The 15,875-nt window shown below is 39.5% G+C and overlaps 1 protein-coding gene across 4 annotated transcripts in view; it reads right to left on the bottom strand.

Moving 5' to 3' along the window:
- Window positions 1-15,875, bottom strand: part of PDLIM5 (PDZ and LIM domain 5) — a 124,114-nt gene that overhangs the window by 13,248 nt on the left and 94,991 nt on the right. For all 4 annotated transcript variants that reach the window (XM_030491530.1, XM_030491531.1, XM_030491532.1 and 1 more), the window contains 2 exons: window positions 14,700-14,884; window positions 1,427-1,601 (listed from right to left, as the gene is read on the bottom strand). In XM_030491530.1, coding sequence (XP_030347390.1) covers window positions 1,427-1,601; window positions 14,700-14,884 — 360 coding nt within the window. The remainder of the gene's footprint in view (window positions 1-1,426; window positions 1,602-14,699; window positions 14,885-15,875) is intronic.

Genomic DNA, 15,875 nt, shown 5'->3' with positions numbered 1-15,875 from the left:
GTTGGACCAGATAATCCTTGAGGTCCCTTCCAGTCTGGTATTCTACGATTCTATGAAGTAGGGCTCCACAGTTTCTCCTCACGCATACATGAAGGAGCAAAAGCTGCTACACGGACCAGTACACTACCCTACTGGCAGCTAATCTCATTTTTAATGGTGATCAAGGTGGAAAAGCAGAGAGTAGCAGCAAGTGATTTAAGAGCTGAGAGGAAAGGCTGGCTGCTCAAGAACAATCTGCTGACTGTGCGTTGAGACCCCAAAGTCCAGAGCTTCAGCAAACCTTGCTAAACCACAAATGCACTGCAAGAGGCAGTGAAGCTTCCTGCATGAAAGATTCAGCATGTAATGTATTTATTATGTTCAGTCTTAATTTTAAACTGAAGTGATAATAACAAAAAGGACAGTGCATGGTTGCTTGCGTATTATTTACTAGACACAAATCCAAAGCCCAGGGAACAAAAAGGTCAGAATAGCAGAGAGACAGAATGATTATAGAGGCCAAGCTGTTCAATGAATCAGATCAATCTCATCCCAAAAGTGTGGACCTTTTTGATATTAATCTTCCATTTTGCAGTGAAGTAAAAAATCTGCACCTATGTTGGGAATTTGAACAGTTTTTTCTACTGCTTCAAGGGGATTCAGGTCACATATTTTTATTTTCTTGACATATACAATGGAAATAGGAAAAAATTCTCCAAAAGATCACAGATCCATTAGCAAAACATCCTCTAACATTAATTCAATGTTAACTGAACTGGTAGTGAACTATCAGAATAGAAATCTAATGGAAATAAACAAGCTGGACTCAGCTGACCCCTAGAGATCAAGCAATTCGAGTTAGCTGCATCTTCTGATGCAGAATCCAGGCCAGGGCTCAAAAGGCTGCAAAAACCCACGGCGGAAAGGCTGATTTTCTATTATACTGAATGAAATTTATTCAGCTACTCATTTTTTCAGACTCATGTTTTCTAATCAAACAAGTTTCTTTAACCATGGTGAAACACAGTGCACGCTCTCATATTCTGTGCACTGCAAACATGGGACATAGCCTGTAGTGTCACATGGGGTTGTTGTGACCAAGGTGCAGGTCCCAGCATTGAGAATTGTTGAGCCTCCTACAATTGGTCTCGGCTCATCAATCCAGCCTGTCCAGACCCCTCTGTAGAGCCTTTCTACCTTCAGGCAGACCAACATTCCCACCCAACTTGGTGTAGTCTGCAAACTTGGTGACGGTGCGCTCAATTCCCTCATCCAGATCATTGATGAAGATATTGAACAGAACTGGCCCCAGCACTGAGCCCTGGGGAATACCACTTGTGACCAGCCATCGCCAGGATTTAACTCCATTCGTCACCACTCTTTGGGCCTGGCCATAGAGACAGTTTTTTACCCAGCAAAGAGTTTTACCCAGCACATAGATACAAACCTAATGACTTGATTACAGTGCGCACACATAGGAGTACGCTTTCCTGCTGGAATATGCTCTGCCCTCTGAACCAACGTGTCTTGCTCATTTAGCTGAGGTGCTGTCACAGATTTTTCACTTGGGGCAGCTGTTCCAGGCGGTTTAACACTGTTTGATGTCCATCCACTGGCAGGAGCTGGGGAAAGAAGACCATCTTTCAGTACCAAGTAAATTATCTTGTAATACAAGCAACCAGCAACATTCGCCTAACATCTTCGTCCAGTGTATACCTGCCTACTTAAAGGAACAAATTAAAAAGCACTTATTTTCCGCCCCCCTCTCACAAAGTAAGTCCTAATCAACTTTATGAAATGTCTGTGAAAAAACACAGAGTGGTTTTGGCTAACTTGTAGAAGCAGTGGACAAATTTCAACATACTAAAGAAGTTATGCAAAAGAATATAGAACCCGTGAAGGCATTATTTTGCTTTAGATACAAAAGCTGAAGCCAAGAATATCAGTGTATGAACAGAGGCAGGAGAATATGACATACCTACTCAAAACATTTTACAGTAAGTGCAATAGATCATACGTCATTACTAACAGATTAAACAAAAGTACACATTCAATACAACACGTACAGGAACTTAAAATGCAGTACTGTATAAGGAAAACATATTTCTAACGTGAATCTAAACACCAGTCTAGATCACTAGATACTGCCATTCTGAAGCACTCCAAAGGCCACGTTCACATCCTCTTCATAAAAGTTATGACTCAAATAAAAACCTGGCTTTTCAGAAATGTATACATGCAAAGACTTCCATTTGTGCTCAGGTTTTTAGAGTTGTAGAATAGTCATAAGCTTTTATGGAGTACAAAAAATGCATTTACAAAAATGAAAGGCACAGATGATACTGTTGCCAAGGGTAATGAAGAAACAGTCCTCTGCTTTTCTTTCTCCTCTATTGATATATGCACCTTGGTAACATACAAGCTACAGCAACACAGGTTTATGAGAGCAGTTATTCCTGTGGAGAACTCTTTCAAGTATGCTAAAATCCCCTCACATTTCCATAACCTTTTGTTTGTAACCACAGGCAAGAGAAACCGTGTTTACTCTGTGTCTTGACATCAGTGCAGCCATACTAAACCTTGTAAATCAAAAAGTGAAATTAAGATCCAAGTGGAAATTCAGAGAAACAACCAAGCAATGACAGATATTGGACAGGGCAGGATGATGCTTCTGTTGCAATGATGCAGCTCTTCAAAACAAGGTCAGGGCATTCAGCATGTATTCAGCGTTCAGTAGTTTTGCAAAAAAAATAAATACTTTGTGTGAGGCTGTTAATCTTTGTGGTAGTCTTCCTCTTTCATCTTTCATATCATCTTTCAGGGAAAAGATGAAAAACTGTTTATCATTATTTCCCTTAATGTAATGCTGATAAACCTCCACCCTACAGAAAAGTTGCAAATACCTTTGAGGTGAAACACTGCCTTCCCTCCTCAAGTGGAAGTGGCATACTAGTTCACAGAGAAGATAAACGTAAGTGACAGTAAATACACAGAAAATTCTACAGAAATGCCAATCTTTTGCCATTTAGAGAAGATAGCCACACACTGCACAATTTAATCAAAACAATACAGTGAACTTTAGTTAACAAAACCTCCCTTTAGTCATGCACATTTGTAGGCTAAGGCAACACAGCTGGAAGCGAAATCTTTTTAACACCAATACTTTTGTTCTATAATTATGCGTGGTATTAATCCATTGATATGGGCTCAATATACTACTTTTGCTTGCTCTATCTCTGTATGAAGCAGCAATATAGTTATACACCTTTTTTGTCTAACTGGTTGGTTCATTAAATTTTCTCCAATCAGGTCATTTCAAAAGTGACATTTTTGGATCATTTTCAGTATCTCAAGTAGCAAAAAGTATATCAGTTGATCAGGCGGGTGGCTGTTGAGATTTTGGTGTTGTTTTGGTTTGGGTTTTTTTTGGGGGGGAGGTATTGTTTTGTTTGTGGTTCTTTTGTTTTTCCTTTTTTTTTTTTTTAACACAAGACTATTTATTATATTTAAAGTATAATTAATTTATTTGCAGTATCTTTAAAAAAAAAAAAAAAAAATCTCGATTCTGGAAACATTCAGCATTCCTGAGGAGAAAGTACTTAGAAATGTGTTAGCATTTGATCTTGAACAAGTCACTCTGCTACTGTAGTTCATTTCAGATTATAAATTCCTGCTAAACTGAAAACACAGGAACGGATAAAAATGGAAAAGGTGGCAGAAAGGCTTTGAAGACCTGAACAAAAGTGATTTTGATTAATTGCACTTTCCTCCTCTGTCATCACATATGGCTTTCTAATTCTCAGGTCCCATTTCATGAGAAGACAAAAATCCACACTAAAACCAAATCTGTTTGAAGACTGCTTTTGCCATAAATCAAACTGCAGTCCAGCTTCTAGTATATCGCTAATTTCTGTTTATCTGCTGAATCCCAAAGCCCATTCAGACACATCAGTACGCTCGTTTGCACTGTGAAGTTAAAAAAAGACCTTCTGCTTGCTTAAAGTAAGCACACATACACAAAAAAAGAAGTACAAACATCACAATTGTTCCTTTTTCTTTGGTCTCATTACAGCTTTCATTAATGCTGTTTTCATGAATGATGCTTTTCTGAACACTACCCAACTTTAAAGTTACTACTGGCCAGGAGCAGAATTTTCTACATAAACTTTCTCTACAGAGTTGTTAGACAGATCAGTCATTTCTGAGTTATTCAAAGCACTAAAAAGGAGAGAAGGAGATGGTCCATCAGTTTGGGAAATAACTTTGGTCTACTAATGACCCTATGTTAAAACAAATACGCTCTTTTAAGCGAACCATAATATAAACCACACAAATTAGTACTGTCTTAAGCAAGAGCTGTGGCCTAAGCAAGAACAAGCTGGGCTTTCAGCAATGAGAAACAGTGAAGGCAAAAAGACCCACTCTACTTCCACTGGAATTGGTGAACTTAAGTTCAATGCCTAGATCTTCAACAGATGCAGGACTCCCAAGCGATCACAGGCACGATGTAAACAGAATAAGGGGAATAACAAATAAGCCCTAAGCTTTCAGATACTTCTATATTTGCCAGAATATTTTTGGATACCAGACAAAGTTGTAAAGGGCTTTTCGACTGTCATTTGCAAATTTATGTCACTATTTGGTCTACTATCATATAATAATAGAATCATAGAATCAACTAGGTTGGAAAAGACCTTTAAGATCCTCACATCCAAATGTTATGTCAGGACTGACAAGTCTACCACTAAACCATGTCAGTGAGGGCCTCATCTACACGGTTTTTGAACACTTCCAGGGACAGTGATTCCAGCACTTCCCTGGACAGCCTGTTCGAATGCCTGATCACCTTTTTGGTGAAGAAATTTTTCCAAATATCCAATCTAAACCTTCCCTTGCACAGCTTGAGGCCGTTACCTTTTGTCCTATAGCTTGTTATTTGGGAGAAGAGACCAGCCACAGATCATTAGAAGAGACCAGATCATTCTATAATGGGAACAGTATCTAACTGATCATTGCAGATGCCATCAGCAGCTGGGAACTGAGACAGAAAAGGTTGCCTTCTGCTCAAAAATCTTTCAAAAGCAACACTTTGAAGAATTTTATTAAACTCTCTTCTTCCATTTCTTGAGGCCAGTGTCAAGCCAGGAAGCTTCCTGCCCATGCTCACAATTTGTCCCCACAGCAAAATATATCCCTTTTCTCTCAAGGGATATTTTTCTCTTCGTTGATATTCACATGAAGACCTTACTGGTCTTGCACAGTATTATTCTCCTCTATTCCTGTTCTGAAGCAGACCCAAGTTTCTGTCAGTTCAGATTTTTCATCTTAAGGAAGAGGAGTCACTCTACTTCCACTGCCTTTAGATCCATATTCTTATTAAAGAAAATACACCAGTGAAGTACACTAACAGCTATTTCGCCACATTTATTACATGGCTTTATTTGTAAACCTTCAGCAGTTGTTCTGCTAGACTTTTTTCCACCACAGATCATTCTCCCTTTCTCACCGGTTGATTTGCCTCAGTCTTTTATCTTCCTCATTCCCATCTGAACACCAGCCGGAGGACAGCTTTTATTGCCCAGTTACGTCTTTCCATAGACCACAAACGTGCCTTTAACACTCTAGTGATTTTACCAAAGGTTCATTACTTCCACTGCAACCCACGGAGAAGTTTTTGTTTGCGATGGCATTTAGGGTTTTTGCTCTGCCGGTTTGCTTTTTAACTTTAAAAGACTCCACTAGTAGTTCCCTACTTAAAATCTGTATGAATTCTCAGTATTCTTTTCCAACAATAGTCCACCTCTTGTAGTTACAGAATTTCACATATTAGGTCTGTTTTCTTGTTTAGAATGAACATTGATGTTTCTCAAATATCCCTTTGACTTTAACAGCAAGTTTAACACTCCTGTACTGGACAAGATGATTTTTTCTGCAAGCAGAGAGGAATGGGACATTCTCCTCCTCACTCCCTTGGAAACCTTTCATATTGAAAAACAACTACATGATTTAAAGAAAAATATCAGGCCTGGAAAAATTATGCAGGTGTTTTTTCTCGCAATAAGAGGCTTTTACCACGGCATACCAGTAATAACAAGGTAGGTACACGTTATTACACTCAATCTAAGCAAAGACCTCTCAACTCCTGGCAATCAGTCTGAGCTCTCCTGTGGTTTGTGTTTTATACTTCGCTTTTTACATTTTACATATACGATTTTGGATCCCATCAGCAGCTCTGTTCTCAAAGAGTGCTGTGGGGGTGCCTTGGTACCCATGGTCTGGGGGGGTGCATGTACATTTTTAATTGAAAATGATGACTGCGTGGGGATGGAAAAGGAAACCACTCCAGCTGCCTTACGACACAATCTCACAACCACATATTTTCTGGGCACCACCTTTGTTGCTTGAAATGGGACAGAGCGCAGCAACTTTTGTGATGCTCTACAGAATTACAAATTACAATAATTAAATACAATAAATAAATAATTTATAAGAATCATACACCCCATCAGGAGCTCTTCTACCCTGAGAGCCGAAGACATTTGGGTTCTCCACAAGTCATGAAAAGACCTTAATGGACAAATTTCAGAGGTTTCCAGGCTTCACTTCACCTTCGCACTCCTTAATTAAACCTTCTAACGCACTGTTGATTTGCTCTTGTGTATTGTCATAGCTGGCTTTTCTAAAACAGAAAACATTCTGTACCTGACTATTAACTTTCTACTTTATTAGGTTTAAGTTAAGCAAACCCTCAGTGTTTGCTTTCACTAAACTCCTTGGTATGGCTAGTTTAATATTTAACAAAGTTTTAGGCAAGGCAAAGAACTGCCTTTTTTTCTTTTTCAAAAATCCCAGTGTGACTTTGCCCTCATGAAACTAACAATAGGCTGTTCCATCGCTGAGCACATGGATAACTGCAAACACTGGCGAAAGGTTTGGAAGACAAAGGGAGAAAGGCGGATACACAGTGGTGCCAAAGTCACTTTGACAGAGGTTCTCCGGTGCATAGCAACAATATAACAGCCTGAACTGTTTAACGCTCACTTAAACATAACATCAGACTTCATGTAATATCTATAAATAACAATGCTACTTTAAGCGATGGGAATGCCAGAACTTCATTTTAAAGTGCTCTAACTCCGTGATTTATACACTGCTATCAAACTACTGTATTATAAATGGAAAATATAAAGCTTCATACATCCAATTTTCTGACTTTTCTTAATATATCTGTACAGTAAGAAATCTTCCTGTTCCTTCCCTCCAAACCAAACAGATGGCCGGATGAAGCAATGTGTGTGAAAAGCTCGGCTGTCAGCTTGTTACATTAGCTGTATGTAACACCCCATCCACTCCCAGGCCCATATGAAATCGCACAAATTCAACAGAGAAAGCTACAGGACAAACAAGAGGGAAGGAAAAAAAACCCCAAACCACAAAACCCAACCCCATGCCCCAAACCTCTGTGTACAGCAGTTTTCCTTTTGTTTCTTACAGAGTTTTGGAAGTGCAGTCAGAGCTAAACCCCTGCCACTGATTAAAAGCAGAACAGGAAGGATTAAAACATTATCATGTCTTTAAATGCTGACGAACGCTGGTATGTGCCCCGTGGAAAATCACAACAGGTGCCACCCGGACCCAATTTCAACAACCCCTGCAACCGGAGGGGTTAGTTCCTGTGGTAGCAAATCAGCCTTTCAACTGGAGAGGCTCCGGCTGAATTAGCTGTAAAGCATCTTAATTAAAATGAGTATGGTGGTTTTGGCTCACTCAGCCTGTCTCTGTGTGATTTGTTACATCACATACCATCACAAATTTGGCACAACTGGAGTTGCTTTTACCGAAAATGTGTCATGAGGAGAAAGAGAAAACAAAAACGAAGTACAATAGCATTTCATTTCTCTGGAGTGAGGATTTAGAAACCCATTTGGTAGCATTCTGCAGATAGCATTTTGCCTCCCTTGCTTTTAGCTCCTGTTCTGACCGCGACAGCTTGACTATGCCTGTGGAGAGCATGACTGCCCAGTCTTGTTCACATGCAGATTATCTGCCGGTTTCATGGAGCTGATGTTTAACATTGAATACTGATAAGAATGCATTTACCAGAGGAATATTGACTTTTCATTTGTTGAACAAATATGAGGCATAATTCTTGGATGTCTTACACCTGTACATCTGAACAGGACACATCACTCCTCTGAGCTGCCACTAGTGAATGGAGGGGAACTGATCTGGCAAGTCAATCCATAACAACAGGCTAGTTGCTCTTTAACAAATCAATGATGGTGAGCATCTAATTTTGAAAGTTAGTGAATGTTCCCACTCAATGAGTGTGAAATAACAGAGAAAAATAATCTCTTCACCTCTGTTCAAATAATTAGAGAAGGGAATATGCATCTGATTTATGTAAGCAATTAGTTTAAGTACACAGCTTGGCGCAATAGCATATGAATTCAGCAACATCAAATCATATGGAAATTGTCTAAGGTCATATTTGTAACAGAAAGCTGAGTTTCTGTTTAGCAGATCCTGTAGTGAGGTACACCAGGTCATTCAGCCTCCAACAAGTAGGTGGTCCATTTTTGCATCATTACTATTTACTTCTTGAATATAAACATTCAAGTTTTAGACACATAATCATTTTTTCACCATGCCTGCAGGAGTTACAGTTTCATACTACCATCAAATTAAGGTTGACATTTATATATTACTCTGGTTTCACAATGGGTTTTGCTTGGCTAAGTGACTTCACATTACTTAACTTGTAAGAATAAATTCTTGTGGTTTGCTGTCACATAATGATATAATCACTTATATTAGATGAAAAATTAATAAGAATAACAGTTCATACACCAGGACCAGGAAGCTTTTCTGTTTTGACCTATCAATCATACCACTTTTATGGACAAGGCTTACTGTTTCTATGAATGGTGACTGCATCATGGAGGAGCAATCTTTAACAATTTTTCTCAATGAAAAATACTGGAACTGTTAATATTTTGGGACTGTGTCTAGCAGAGTCCTTACCAACAATATAACTATTTGCCTTAACAACTTGTTACTGCAGTTTCTTACCCAAGATTAGACCATGGTCCTCAATGGGCACATAGCTCCTTGAACCCCTATAATCATTAACTCTGCCTTTAATTTCCTGTTCTACAAAGGAAAAAAACTGGGATAAAAGGACCCTAAAAAAAAAAATTGGAGGTGGTTATGGACAAGGTGATGCTAACACAATAGTTCAGTTGCCTTTTCCATGCAAAAGTATTCCCAAGGCTGATGGGCCATCAACTTAACTTAACTTACAGGGGGACTGTAAGCTCAACAGGACTGAGATAGGGGCTGGGGTAATTAAAAATGAAATACAGAAAATAAAGGTGACCAGGACAGAAAGTGCTGCAGTCCACCCTTTATGGATCTTGAGCAAAGCACCTTGCAATAGCACAATAAATCTCAGCGCCTTCTTCCCTCTCCCCAGCTTCATACTGTTTGACCTGATGGCCAACCTCCTCCACCTGATACAGTCTGGATTTTTATCCCATTTTTCTTAGCAAACCTCTACAGAATAAGTGGCAAGGAAGGAGACAAAGACCCAAACTGTCAGTATATGTAGGACAGGATGTCAAATCACACCTTACGAGCAGGCTTATATTTTTTTCTTCTTTTAAACTACTAATATTATTGAGGGAATAGAATATAGGAAAAAAAATGCAGCAAGACTGCATGCTAAGGATAACCTCAGAGATGGTAAATGCAAGTATATCAAACACATGAAAACAACTGCAAGAAAAGAGCAGAATTTTTCTATGGTTACAGTCAGCTTCCAAGTGTGTTCCTTCTGCTGAAGGGAGCATGTGCTTAACACATGTGCTGTCTTGGGATTAGGCAACTGACAGTTGTGGGTATTGCAGAATATGCTGACATTCCTGAGCAGCTCTACTGGAAGGGAATTATATATCCCAGTGGTATCAGGCTGAGAGAAACCCTGGGAATAAGGAAACTGGCACATGCGAGTAAGTGTTCACTTAAAACAGCAAGCTTCAGACACTTCTATCACAAACCCTCCCCATCCCATCTTTGTAATTCAGCTGGCTATGCCTAGGAGGAACAAAGGTCATCAATTACAATAAGCCCTCCTCTCCAAGGAGCAAACCAGCTTTTCTGGTCACCAGCTGTACCAGCTCACCATGAGATGCCTGTGATTCCAACAGACCCCCAAGAGGGAAGCAGGATGCTGCCTGCCAAGCTCCTGTATGGAGAATGTTGCAGTGCCATGCCTGGTGCCTAGCCTCTCTGGTCCCACTGCACTGGCAGCTCCCCTGCCAACAACAGCCTTTTGAAGATGCCAGAAAAGGGGAGGCATTTTTGTGTGAGAATGCAACATTGGAAGTCCTGACCAGTTCTGACCATCGCAGATCCTGCTGCGCTTTCTGTGAGAACATCTCCTGGCCAAACTCCAGTTTGTGTAACTGCATTTACTGGGTAATTATACTTCCTTAAATTGTCCCAGCAGTTTCAATTTGCCACGGTGCTATTCACTTCCTTTCAAGATGCCGTGGAGTATTACAGTGTGCTGACAAGCAGCTGTTATGTTTCACCCAAGAAGTGACTGCATAGCAGTGGCGGGTGAACACCATTCCTGTGCGTGCATCATGTGCTTGCACATGGTACCAGGACTGGAAAATGCTTCGGGGTTCCTTGGGGGTGTGCTATGCTACATAAGCAGAGGGTAATAGCTATCAAATAGTAGAATAAGTCGCTGCGATGTAGCTGGGATGTTCTGGGTAGGTTTTCTTAAAATTGGATATAATCTGGTAAAAAGCTTTTCCCTTTGGTGGGTGAACAGAGCATCATAGCTCATGATGCTCTGAAGTGAGGTGAGAACTGTTATAACTTCTAGGCTGTACACTTAACACACAGTTACAGCCACAATATGACTTTTTTCAACAGTTGAAAAAATCCACAATACAGACAAGAGAGGCTGATAGCAAATGTGTTATTTGGAATCCACTGTCCAAGCAGATGGCACTGCTGCACTGGGTGCACTCCTCACCTGCTCCCCATCTTCAACTCCTCACGCATGCTATGTGCCACAGATCAGACTTTTTTCGTTCGTTTGGCAAGCCAGGCTTTTATCCTGCTTTTTATCACCTTCTTACCCATGCCTTAAAAGAAAGCAAAAGGCAGTCACCCCTCATTCCCTCTACCAAACCACTCAGGAATCCTGTAATAACAGGATTCTATTCCAAAGGAGAATAAAACCTCTGTTACCTTCACAGTGGGTGACTAGCGTAGTATATTTGTGGGTAGCCTACGAATGCAGGAGCAGATGAGGAAAGTTCATCTCTAAGGGTGCTATCACTGCAAGATCTCTTCAATCACAACTGACTTCTCTACAGAGAAACCCAGTACTTGAAGCACCTCCAGGCTAACTATCTCAGCTATTTATTTCAGACCATCTTTTTCCGCTACACCATTTTCTTGCTAGGTCATGAAATAGAGATGTTCAGTTCCAGTAAAAACCTCTGACACTTTTAGGCACCTCTGAACAACCTCAAAAACCCAACCCAAACCCCCCAAAACCAAAACAAGAAACCATGCTATTTTTAATAAAAAGAACAACTGTAAGGGTATTCTCGAGTGGCCTATCAAGAAAGGGAGATTCCAGCTAATAAATGAAAAGATGCTGTCTGACCAAATGACTTCTCTGTGTAGTTAGACATCTTAATAAATAAAATCACTGGTAATATTCATGCCACGCCATCAAACAGCAGATTACAGCTTCCCCAGACACAAACAAAATCCTGCGACATGACCGCTTTGCTATGGAAACAACTTGGTGTTACATACAATATTCATTAGAAGGGTGAGTGTTATTAGAGCTACAAAACTGCACTACAAATAAGCATGCTATTAATAGCATGCTGATATACAAATTTACATGAGATTATGTTTTCCTTCTAATTATTTCCTAAGCTAGACTTCAACTATGAAATCTTGGGGGGTTTGTTTGTTAAAAATTTTGTCAGGCCTAAGACCTACGAAGCCAAATTTTGTTTGACTTGTGAAGCACTGGCAATTTTACTTTAAAGAAAACTTTATGCTCACAGACTGCAAACAAACAGCAGAATTAATGACTGAAGCCCAAACATGCCCTGAAACAGTTCTAGTCGTTCTTTTTCTTCAACATCTGACTAATTTTATCAAAACACTCAACTATTGAAACAGTTTTACCTGTCAGACTGCTGGGTTCAGCCATTCTGAGTAAACTCAGGTACAGTAAAACCTTGGATGTTTTTATTTTTGTAAAATACAGGCCTGACAAATAGATGCTGAGTCCATCTGTGCTGTAACCATGCTCAGGTCTCTCCTATCTTCTAGTTTTGCATTACTGACTTCCTGAATGACATGGGTAATGCATGGCAGATTAAACCTGAGGTAAGCCTAGGGCAGGTTTACAGGGCAGACCTGCAGTGAAACCTGTCAGATAACCTCTGGACAAGCCTCTGGCACCTTGGCAACTGTCGGAATTTTAATCAAATCACAAAACATTTCCTTTCAACTCAGAAATCAGGCTAGCAGGCACACTAGGTATGTCATTTCTTTACTCATTTGCAGACTCTGCTGTAAGATGAAGGTGCCTTTGGACTGGTGAAGTCAGATAATGCAGAAGATGAACAAAACCCAAGACTATTTTGACATCTCCAAATAGTCTGTTCTTCCTCACTGTTTCAGCAAGCACCTCCTCATAGGGGACCGGCTTCCTGGGGCAGTGCGTGACTCCTCACACTCCCGAAATGCAAATGCTAATAGAGCTCCTCCGGCATCCACGACATCCTATCTTCTCCTGCCCCTGTTAATTCCTGGGCGCTGCCATTCTCACTGCTGCATTTTCCTCCCTGTACTTTCCCATTTTAGGAAACTTTGAGTTTTCAATGCCTCTTTCTCCTACAGTTTTTATCTCTGGCTCCCCCAATATTTTTGGAGGATGTAATGACTTTGCTCCTTTGGAAGTTAAGCAGTGCATATCAGGACCCTACAGCAAGGTAGCACAGAGCTGATATCCTCACAACCACTGCCTTTCACTAGCTTCTCTACCAGTATGAACTTCCTAAGTTTTTTGGTAGGCTGTTCTGGAACATTAAAACCAGAAATTCTCTGGCTGGCTTTCCCCCCCCCCACCTACCTACTTGGTACCTCTTTGTGAAGAGATTTTAACATTTTTAGAGACAGACACAGATTTTCAGAGAAGTATTGAATCAAGTGTAACTTAATTAATCCTTCTAAATTTTTCTCCTTTGTGTATCCGTCACTTAAAAAGTCTATTTCAAACATTAGACTTGTATTAATACTAAGGCATGCTAGTAGGTTTTAGCAATGAAACACCTACAAACATACTGAAAATGGCTGTAGTACTACAAAACCCCAAGATGACAGGTGTTTTCTGTGCAAGTGAAATAAAATTATCACTTGGTAAGACAGAGAATTATGTCAAACATGGAGCACACTCAGTCACTTACAAAAATGCAAGATTATTATTTCCACAAACATTTGCCTTAAGTACACATGCTACGAAAAATGTAACTTTAAAAAAGTTCAGGTTTTTTCCTCTAATGATAGCTAACTCAAAGAAGTAAAACAATGCTAGAATTAAACCGATCTAAATTTAAATATATCTTTACTTTGACCTTAAGAATATACTCGGTAGTTGACAGGGAAGTACAGATATGACAGTGTATTGCCATCTTGAGGCTTTCTAGCAGAACTGCATGTCCAAATACATATATTTGTTACGAAGCACAACAGTAATTGAGCCAGATGTGCCAAAGCCATTATAAAACACACAGCATTAACAGCATATGTTTTACATTTATTTTTAAGCCAGGGCCTCTGCAGTTCCTTTTCTGAACTGGATATACTTTTAAAGACAGAAACCCCTTAACAGTAGAACTAAAAAAAAGTCAGAAAGAGAATCAAGAATATTCATCTCATTCTTACAAGAATGACAGTTAAAGCTTAATTAGTAATACAGATTTCCCAGATCCTTTGAAATTCATGAAGGAAACTGCATGCCTTCCAGACATAAGACATTCTGGTGTGGGTTTAAAGGGACAAGAATCACCAAGCTACATTCAAAGGCTGTAGCTATGTACATTGTCTTTGCAAGAACCCACCTTTAAACAAATCTCCGTATCGCAAACCTATGCAATACCCTGGCACTCTGCTCAAATAAAACCTACAAATATCAGATACATAAGCACCCTAATGTTTTTGTTTTGTCTTTTTTTGTTTTGATTTTTTGTAATTAACATCTACTTCAGAAAAGATCACTTGAAAAACATGTCTGTTGATATTCCCACCCCTGAAACAGTATGGGATTTAAGGTCACATGGGAAGTGCCAAGTTGAAACTGAGGGGCATATGTGTGTGTGTATATATATATATTTGACTGGTATATATGCTTTCAATAGAGGTCAGGGACATCTGATTTTGCTTGTTTGTGAAACCAATTACATCTATGAGGTAACTTACAAAGGGCTAGTGGTTTACTAAAACTGCTAAATTTGGTTTTCTTCTCCTCTCTCCTAAACAAGCTGGCCTGTACTCAAAACACACAAACAGCCATTTGAAGGCTGTTGCTTTTACACCCAAGGTGAAGTATGTTTTCCTGAGTTATCCAAAGCTCTTTAAGCAAACAAGAAAAAAGCCTTGTAGAAATTTACCTGCTTGGTTTGCAGGCTGCCAGCCCGAGTACTTGGCAGCACCTGGGGGTCCTGTTGGCTTGAGGCCGGCAGCAGATACAGTGCTGGCAGGAGCAGGTCTCGTGTCCACGTTTTCTTGGTGGGCAGGCACGTTCCTTGGCGAGGAGGCTGTAAAAGCAGCAGGCTGGGCTGCCTCCAGGGAATCACTGTTCAGAAACAAGGAGGAGAAAATAAAATGCACTTCCTGCTAGACCAAGAGAATATGTGAATCGGAGATGCGGAGTGACACCCCGGCACCCTGGTGCAACAGAGCCGCACTTACTATTCTGTCATCACCAATGCTGGGGCGATCACCCCAGGACAATGCTGGGGAAGCTGCATTTTCAAGCTTTTTTTTCCCCCTAAGAACTGCACATTTGACTCATTTATGCCAAAATTCAATATAGACAACTAAATCCCTTCACAATTTCCATTTACAATAATTAAGTGTTGGTATGATACAGGTTAAAGCAGAACCCTTACTGTAAATGTTGTACACTCCCAGACTTTTTCAATACTTCTTTTTAATTGGAGAGTAGGCAAATATTCATTTAGTCAGATCATACTTTTAAGTCTTAATAAAATTATCTATCTAAAAGTGACTGAATTAAATGCAATTTTCTTCTATGGGCCACTGCTCCTCCAAAAAAATAAGTGTTTTAAAAGAGCTTTTAAAACTTTAAAAGTTTCTTTTAAAACTTTAAAAAATAAGTGTTTTAAAAGTTTCTTTTAAAACTTTAAAAGTTTCTTTATTCATCAAACAATATTTTATATTGCCTCTTTAGAGCAGTTTACAGTTGCTTTTACATTTTAAGGATTAGTAGAACTCTTTCAGCTATTTAAAAACGCGTATGATGAAAACTGTACTTAATCACAATTCATGTAGAATGTATGTGGCCACTAATTGCATTGCCAGCCAGAAAAATTTTCATTTCTCATTTCCAGAGGCTGTTCAACAATGAGAAAGTTATCATAATAATTTTTTTATGCACTGTAATAGTATTGGTATAATGGATATTTGCCTTTCAGAAGCTGAAAACAAACATTTTTATTAAAAATCTTAGAAGAGTAATTGCTAATGAAGGTCATTTGCAAACCAAGAGGATCACAAAAACAGGAAATTAACTCAATAATGTTGTGAAATACAGCCAAAACACA

The sequence above is a fragment of the Strigops habroptila genome, chromosome 7 (assembly GCF_004027225.2).
Source record: "Strigops habroptila isolate Jane chromosome 7, bStrHab1.2.pri, whole genome shotgun sequence".
Lineage (NCBI taxonomy): Eukaryota > Metazoa > Chordata > Aves > Psittaciformes > Psittacidae > Strigops > Strigops habroptila.
The sequence above is the reverse complement of the archived record's forward strand: the minus strand, read 5'-3'. Positions and strand labels throughout refer to the sequence as shown.